Source organism: Palaemon carinicauda, chromosome 31, assembly GCF_036898095.1.
Source record: "Palaemon carinicauda isolate YSFRI2023 chromosome 31, ASM3689809v2, whole genome shotgun sequence".
Lineage (NCBI taxonomy): Eukaryota > Metazoa > Arthropoda > Malacostraca > Decapoda > Palaemonidae > Palaemon > Palaemon carinicauda.
This window is the reverse complement of record NC_090755.1, coordinates 64,464,616-64,474,529: the sequence shown is the minus strand read 5'-3', so window position 1 is coordinate 64,474,529 and position 9,914 is coordinate 64,464,616. Positions and strand designations below refer to the sequence as shown.

Here is a 9,914-nt window from a genome sequence, read left to right as displayed (position 1 = left end):
AAAGAGCATATAAATTTTCTCATGTACTTCTTTCAGAATCAGCCACACATTAATCAAAAACATTCAAAATACACCTCTGGTACCTACCTGCCATCATGTTTCTTACACATATAACTCTACGGATTAAAATGTACTTTTCTATGTAAAGAATTCTTATAAATGGTATGGAAAAATAATCTGAATTATAACACATTACCTTTGATCGGGCTAAGGATCACTGCATCAGCTGAAGATCTTCTGTAAAACACAATGGTAAAAATAGTAAATAAAATGAGTAAATAATTAAGAGTAGACAATGGGATTAATTTTAAGTTAATCGATTTGTCTGAGTCACCACAGTATTGAATGAATTTAAGAGTTACTTATTTTACTACAATACTGCATATACTGTAGAATATTAGCTTCGATTAATAACTATCAAGTTGCTAATAGTATAGACCTGAATTTTCTTAGCCGGGATTTTTATCAAAGATGTATCATACATTGATAATTGGTGAGATAGTTCACTCTGTGCTCACCAGGCTTATCAATATAATCTTCATAAATCTTGTCCTATTTACTTTATATAAAAGACTAGTAATAAATGAATAATCTTTTACAGAAAAGCTACAAGAACCTTCGACTGTATGAAGACTGGAAAAACAATGACTTCCATCGGAAACATTTAACAGAATTTACTCCACGATTACCTCCAATGATGTCTATAACGCCTCCTAACATGCCCAAAGCCTCTACGGTGGAAAACGAAAGAATGACCAAATTCAGTCCAGTGTATTTGGATAAGAAACCTCAAAACTTACCTCCAGTTCTGACCTGTGATGATTCGGATCACACGGAAGAGAAACAGAGGCAAGATACTGACACCAATAGGAAGATTGAACGCCCAGCTGTGACGCCACCAAAGGACGAAATCCCTTTGGGTATTCAAGGAAAACTCTCACCCATTACACACCAAGAGGACCAGAATGAACCCAAAATTCCTGCCATTGATAACACCGACAATCCTTATCACCATCATACGAAACCACCAATCAACGAAGGGGGATCTACGGATGATAGATTTCCCGCCAATTCGCAGCCTAGCGATCATTTCTGCATGGGAGACACGGGGACATTTCCTTGCAAGACACAAATGGGTCTCCCACGTTTTGCCAAGATCGAAACATTACGACCCTCCAGCTCTCCCGTTCACCCTGCAGATAAGCAAGTTTCTCACGTGTCAGATATCACAGGTTACACGTCTTCAACCGCCACGTACGGATCACCGACGACTTCCAGTTCACCTTATTTGAACAACGATGCTACTTTAGTCGTGCACACGACAACTGCGAACTCTACAGATGGATCTCACGATACGGGTATACGCAGGTTGGTCGAGGATATGCCATAAATTCTATATTGTACAGTTTTTAACAAAATATATTGCCATTCTGGCCTAGTAACGTGACAATTATAAGATTATCATTAGATATTTTTGGTCAAATCGGTGTTTCTTATTTACTAAAATTGATAATACTATGGAAAGTAGAATAGTCATAAAGTTTACCCGTTCCCTAAACAGCATTCATAAATATCTCTATTACATATAAACTATGGTCAATGACAACTGTATTTTTTAAACCACAAAAATTGGGTTAATCAATTTCATTCGTATAAACTCATATTCTTGTTAAACGTTTACAGCATCGCCATCAATATATTCTAATGCAGGTTATATAATGAAATTATCTTTACAAAATTCTGATAGAAAACTGAAGCACAACTCTTATGCAGTATCTGACTGGCAGGAAGAACAAGTCAGCATACCGTGTCTTTATTCTCTTGGTTTATATAAGGCAGATGTCTGAGAGTGTGATTATATGGACGCAGTCTTAATATTATCAGCTAATTCGTCCTCAACGTTATCAGTATTTTTCCTTAGTTTAATCCTTTTCTGACATATGTTCCTTGCTCAATGATACCTTTATTGCTGTTGGCTAATGCACAGCCATTTGAATTTATATCTACCGGCGATAAAAAATAAGTATTCGATAAATGCCTAAGAGGATAAATATTGGCAAATGATTAAGCCTTCCGTTTACTGTCTCGTCTTTTCTGACCAACAGAAATTTTGTCTTGTACCTTCTTGAATATTCGGAGCCTTAGTTTTAAAACTCTCAATCTTTGTATGTTTTACATGAGTATATGTATTTCCTGATGAAGCTACAGTAAGCTACTGAAACAGGTGTCTGAAGCTGTATGAAATTTAATGAGTTTTATTTTAATTTTAATTTACATCACTCGTACTAACTTTGACAAATAAAGCATAACGTACATATATATATATATATATATATATATATATATATATATATATATATATATATTTTATATATATATATATATATATATATATATATATATATATATATATAGAGAGAGAGAGAGAGAGAGAGAGAGAGAGAGAGAGAGAGAGAGAGAGAGAGAGAGAGAGAGAGAGAGAGAGAGAGAGAGAGAGTAAAAACAATGAATCAGTCACTACTGAATTCACATTTAACAGACGAATTGTAAAAAAAAGATATATATATATATACAGTATATATATATATATATATATATATATATATATATATATATATATATATATATATATATCAAAATTGGCCACCTCATACCTCTACATAGATACGTTCATCCTCAGTACATCGACGCCCGTAAACAGAATGCAACATTTAGACATATCTTAAACACACACTTCCTCGAGATTTTGTCCCTTATCTTTAGATACTTCTCTTATCATGCCAATCCAGCAATTGCTAATTACTCTACTCCCTCTCTTTCCTACTGCTTGTGAATTGAGCCTTTTTTTTTCAAATCTGTGATCTTCCATTCTTTCGACATGTCCAAACCATCTTAAAACACTCAGATCTAACTTTTCATTATTTACTACTTCTACATATACCAACCTTTATTACTACAGTTTTTAGGAATCGAGTATACAATGCAAGCAATCCATCTTATCAGTTTTAACCCTATTTTATTATATATTAAATATCAACACTTCACTTTCATACATGGAAGTTGGTTCTACAGTTCCTTCTTACATTACCATCATGGCTTCCAAGAACACTGCGTGTTTTCAATACTTGTTATATGCATCTGATACCTTCATAATTGTACCTATTCAATGATTCACCTCACCTCATATATTCCGAAGTATATCGTATTCATTTCTAAATGCCTATATGAATTGACAACTTTCAACCTTATATCTACATTAAGAATATTTATTTACTCATTTCCTATGCATCTTTTTAACTTCTTAATTAAACTTTTGCCCAAATTTTCTATTAACGCAACACCCCTTTACGAACAATTTCCAACTTTCCTTAATTTTTACGGTTCCTCATCATCATCACCAATTATCATTCCACAGCCCCTTCATGACTCATAGTCCCATCCCACAATTATGAACAGGTCTCATTTTCTTCCTCTGACCTAATGCACTACTTCACCATTTAATATATACACCAGTAAAGGAGATAATACACCTTTGTCACAGACCAACTTTCACACAAAATAAATCACTTTCTCATCAAAATTTTTTAATTTGCACATGGCTTCTTCAAAACTTTTAATCACTCGGCAATTTACCTTCTCCACCATGCATCCTCAGTACTACAATCGGACACACTTATCCGTTTTCTTATCTCCTTTTCTCACTGGGCTTTTCTCCCTGTTGGAGCCCTTGGCCTTATATGCTCTTCTTACTACTTCTACGAAATGGGCGGAGCCTTCACAAACCTTAGCGAACCAAAGACAGTAAAGGGCTGTCTTTGTTAGCAAAAGCATACAAAAGTTACAAATCGAGTTGCCATATTTCATTTTTTTTATTATCATTTGACGTCACAAATATCCACTGCAAATACAAAACATACACACACACACACACGATATTTCATTTTTTTTATTATCATTTGACGTCACAAATATCCACTGCAAATACAAAACACACACACACACACACACACACATATAATATATATATATATATATATGTGTGTGTGTGTGTGTGTGTGATTGTGTGTGTTTGTGTGTGTGTGTGTAATACCAATTTTCATGCCAGTTTCTCGGACCAGGGTTCGATTCCCCGGCCGACCAAAAGCTATTATCTCTTGAGTTGATTCCCCGTTGGTTCTCTGATCCCGAGGTATAGAGAGAATCCAGATATTAAGGGAGTATAATATATAGCTTTTATAAATATGAAAAACACGTCTAAATGTGCAAAATTTATCATTATATATATATATATATATATATATATATATATATATATATATATATATATATATATATATATATATATATATATACATATATGTGTGTGAGTGTAGAAATCACAAAAGCTAACACGTGATGAGCATAAAATAATCAAGTTTTATAGACACTAAAGGAAAAATGAAAACACAAACTCAGTTCTCCTTTTGTGACTATAATAAATAATATATATATATATATATATATATGCATATATATATATATATATATATATATACATATATACATATATATACACACATATATATATAAATTTATATATATACATATATATATATATATATATATATCTATATATATACATATATATATAACATATCTATATATATGTATATATATACATATATATATATATATATATATATATATATATCTATATATATATATCTATATATATATATATATATATATATATATATATATATATATATATATAAATATATAATTTGATAACTTGAAGAAAATAGCAGACAATTTAGGAGCTAAGAAATCAGTGGTCTTTATAAAAAACGAAGGTAAAATAGCATTTGGGTCTACACCTCCATGAGCATCAGCATCTATGAAGAGTGTCCTAATGCCATAGGACTTAAATGCTAAACTAGTTAGTTTAGCCTCAGAAAAAACAGGAATGAAGAAGATCTATTTTCTCAATACTCTACTTACCACCTGTTATGGTCAGCTATATCAAAACGTAATTATACAAAATTCTCTTTAATGTTTTATTCCCCCATAAATTAATTTATCAGAGAAATTAGCAAAATAGGAACAGGTAAGAAAATAATATCCAGCATACACAAACACAAACACACACACACACACATATGTATATATATATATATATATATATATATGTGTGTGTGTGTGTGTGTGTGTGTGTGTGTATGTTTACACAAACACGTATGTGCCCGTGCGAAGGTACCCCGTTCCTACTCTTCCTGTAAGCTAACTTTCGTTTTGACGTCCCGATTGTGTATCAATCTTTTAGGGGTCCCGATGAAGGGCAGCAAACTCTTTCCTCAGAGTATTCGTTTGGCCAGTTCCTCTCCTCCAGCCGTTGCGCTTCTTGGTCGAATTTATTTTGACGAACATCTTGGCGGAACCCAATTGAACCATTGATTCCTTTGCAATCAAAATATCCTTTTTATAATGACCTTGAGAGGTCTCGTGTCTTGAATTACCTCTCCTGATGATGATGATTTAGATTGACCCGCCTATATACAAGGCGGACCACGGGCCCTTGTGTTGGCAGCCCGTAAGGGGAACGGAACGTTGGTTGCATCTTTTAAAAGCTGTTACTTGTGTTGGATGACAGACAGATGATGATGAGTCTGACACATTTTAGCTTTCTCTGGTCCTTCAATATTCTCTACTTCTGTGCAGTTTCCGCCTTATTCTGCACAATCTTTATTTTTGGATCTTCAACATTATGGACTTTACTTTTTCATTTCAAATCCGCACAATCGTATAGTGATCAACAATAGTTCTCCTTTTCGGATTCCTTATTTCTTCTCTCCCGTTCACCTTCCTGTCTCCCTCTTCTTCCTGTATTTTCTGTCCGAATCCTTTCAAATAAATCCATCATTAGTCTTAAAGATTCTTGTTTAGCTTTTCATAACTGCCTTCCTGATTCCACTTGTCGTTGATTCCTTTTCGAGGATTTATTTTGGTTTTCTTCCACAGTCGTAGATTCAATAATTCTCTTAACTTTCACCAAAGCCTTTTCTGCATTACCCAAATCTTGTTTCTCTTTTTCATGGCCTCAGAGGCAAGTCGGTGATAAAATCGTGCAAATTTGGGTTGATCAATAAAACGATTAAAACCATCTTTTTACCTTTTCTAACATTCCTGCTCAAGACGAATGACAATTTGAATCTGATTTGGAAATGCACCGGTATTCCATACTTCTCCTAAGAGAGAGACCAAGAATCTTTTGGAGCTCTGATAGGAAAGCATTCAACTTTACTATTGATGAAGAAAAACAAATTGGAGTCGAACAACGAGTTGGGAGAATTTTGAAGACTTTCAGATTTGGTCTTTCAATATTCTCTACTTCTGTGCAGTTTCCACCTTATTCTGCACAATCTTTATTTTTGGCTTTTCAACATTATGGGCTATAATTACTCTTCTCAAATTTGCGCAATCGTAAACTGATCAACAAATAACTAGTTCTCCTTTTCGGATACTTTATTTCTTTTCTCCCGTTCTCCTTCCTTTCTCCCTCTTCTTCCTGTATTTTCTGTCCGAATCCTTTCAAATAAACCAGTCATTAGTCTTCAAGATTCTTGTTTTGCTTTTCATGACTGCTTTCCTGATTCCAATTGTCATTGATCCCTTTCGTCTTAGAAGAAAGAAGTCTTCTAAACAAGAATCTCGAAGACTTCTTCTTTCTCTCCATGAGGAAGAAGAATTCTTCAAAACCAGAATCTTAAAGACTTCTTCCTCATGGAGAGAAAGAAGAAGTCTTCAAGATTCTTGTTTTGCTTTTCATGACTGCATTCATGATTCCACTTGTCGTTGATCCCTTTCTTCTTAAAAGAAAGAAGTCTTCAAAACAAGAATCTTGAAGACTTCTTCTTTCTATCCACGAGGAAGAAGAAGTCTTCAAAACAGAAATCTTGAAGACTTCGTCTTCCTCATGGAGAGAAAGAAGTCTTCAAGATTCTTGTTTTGCTTTTCCTGACTGCCTTCCTGATTCCACTTGTCGCTGATCCCTTTCTTCTTAAAAGAAAGAAGTCTTCTAAACAAGAATCTTGAAGACTTTCTTTTTCTCCATGAGGAAGATGAAGTCTTCCAAACAAGAATCTTGAAGACTTCTTCCTTATGGAGAGAAAGAAGTCTTCAAGATTCTTTTTTTGCTTTTCACGAGAGCCTTCCTGATTCCACTATTCATTTTTTTTAAAAATAAGCTAGATACAGGAACTCTCTATTGTTGGCTGGGCGGGGCTGCCCCCTTCCTGCTAGCCCGGAGGGCCTCCCCCCTTCCCGCTGGCAGGGTGGGGCTCCCCCCTTCCCGCTGGCAGGGCGGGGCTCCCCCCTTCCCGCTGGCAGGGCGGATCTCCCCCCTTCCCGCTGGCAGGGCGGATCTCCCCCCTTCCCGCTGGCAGGGCGGATCTCCCCCCTTCCCGCTGGCAGGGCGGGGCTCCCCCCTTCCCGCTGGCAGGGCGGGGCTCTCCCCTTCCCGCTGGCAGGGAGGATCTCCCCCTTCCCGCTGGCAGGGCGGATCTCCCCCCTTCCCGCTGGCAGGGCGGGGCTCCCCCCTTCCCGCTGGCAGGGCGGATCTCCCCCCTTCCCGCTGGCAGGGCGGATCTCCCCCCTTCCCGCTGGCAGGGCGGGGCTCCCCCCTTCCCGCTGGCAGGGCGGATCTCCCCCCTTCCCGCTGGCAGGGCGGGGCTCCCCCTTCCCACTGGCAGGGCGGGGCTCCCCCCTTCCTGCTGGCAGGGCGGATCTCCCCCCTTCCCGCTGGCAGGGCGGGGCTCTCCCCTTCCCGCTGGCAGGGCGGATCTCCCCCCTTCCCGCTGGAAGGGTGGGGTTTCCCCTTTCCTGATACCAGGGCGGAGTTTCATGCAAGTTTCCTGGCCCCGGGTTCGACTTCCGGCCAGTTAGAAGCTGTAGTCTTTGTGTAATTTTGCTGGCTCTGATTCTGAGGTCTTTAAGAGAATCCAGACATTAATGTATAAAAAATATATCGCCTTTTTAAATATGAAAACCACGTCTAAATGTGCAAAATTTATCACACACGCACACACACACACATATATATATATATATATATATATATATATATGTGTGTGTGTGTGAGTGTGTATATATATGTATAAATAATATGTATGCGTATATATATATATATATATATATATATATATATATATATATATATATATATATAATACTGTATATATACTGTATATATGATACAGTATATATACATATATCTGTATATATATATCTATATATATGTATATATATATATATATATATATATATATGTGTGTGTGTGTGTGTGTGTGTGAGTGTGGATATATAATATACGTGTATGTATATATATATATATATATATATATGTGAGTGTGTATATATAATATATATATGTGTGTATATATACATATATATATATATATATATATATATATATATATATATATATATATATATATAGATATATATAGATATATATGCATATACATATATATACAAACATAGTTGTCGTACAGTTTGAAGAATTGGCAGTAGCCTTCTAGACACAGATCCCAACATAACAGGGATAAATTGACCCTCAAAGGGCATATGACAACCAATAATCTCGAAAAAAAAATCATAATCTTGATGCTGGAATTTTCAGCACAGTTTGAGGGCTCTATGAGGGTTGGTTCTTCATGTCGTTTTCTCCTGTACTATGGTGGAAACTCTTAAACTGGACTTTTGAGTCTTCTCAGGAATGGGTTCAGTCATACGAGGGACAAATTTCAGGCCAACATCTATACAGAATCCAATTTCTTCCATGTAGAGTCCAACTGTGTTTTGAACTGATCCAGTTCCATAAATATCAGACAGCTGATCAAAGATGTCTCAGTCGCCATGAAACACTGTTCCTTCAGGTTGATCCTTAACCACATCACTATTACTGATTACTGAAACTGATTACTGTGCAGCTGCTACATTCTCATTTACATCTTCCAGTAAGCTGTCCAAAAATCAGGGTAATAAAACTAGAAAAATAAACACATATACCGTAAAAAATAAACTATATAATACGAACTGAAAATGCTAAGCTAAAAAGGGAGAAAAACAATGCTTACAACCTTGAAATTAAGTTCTTTAACGCGCACCCACCCCTTGCCCCATTGGTACCATATTCTAGATAGCTTTTGTGCATTTGTTTACGAACTCTGGCCCAAAATTAGTTCTTATTCAAATATAATTCTGTTCTATCTATTGAAATCCTTGGGGTCTTGTTCCTTAAAAATGGCGTGACTTTATACTTGTTTCTGTCGTTTCACAAATCGCATTATAAAGACGTAACACAACAGATTATCGGTAACTACATAATGTCAGCTTAGCTAGAAATGAAGTTTGTAATTTTAACACTGAAATGGATAACGCAGAGTCAAGCTGCCAACTAATCATAAAGAGTTCATCTGTTACATAACTGGTATGGAATGAACATCTTGGCCCCTCAGTCTTCTTTGACTCTCACTATTCTCTCCCTCTCTCACCCCTTCTCACTCTCACCCCTTCTCGCTCTCACCACCCTCAGGCTCTTTCACCCCTTCTCTCTCTCTCTCTCTCTCTCTCTCTCTCTCTCTCTCTCTCTCTCTCTCTCTCTCTCTCTCTCACCATAATAATGATAAAAGATAGCGTCGAGTTTATATCCCCCACTTACATAAAACTCAATTTCAAAATATATATCAACTTGAGAAACATTACAAGTTCCATTCTTTAGAGACATGATGTTCGTGGAAGTGAATCTTTATCTCACTAAGAGTTGGAATTGTTGAAAGACAAACAGGCAAGAATGTTTTCACCTCTGTCTTTTTGTTTGTTACCGACCTAACTCAAAAAGTTACGGGTGAATTTTGACCAACGTACTACAATATATT

At 36.3% G+C, this 9,914-nt stretch overlaps 1 protein-coding gene across 1 annotated transcript in view; it reads left to right on the top strand.

The window, feature by feature from the left end:
- The first annotated feature begins 697 nt into the window (after positions 1–697).
- Positions 698–9,914, top strand: part of LOC137624996 (homeobox even-skipped homolog protein 2-like) — a 13,626-nt gene continuing 4,409 nt past the window's right edge. The window contains exon 1 of the mRNA XM_068355929.1: positions 698–1,368. Coding sequence (XP_068212030.1) covers positions 698–1,368 — 671 coding nt within the window. The remainder of the gene's footprint in view (positions 1,369–9,914) is intronic.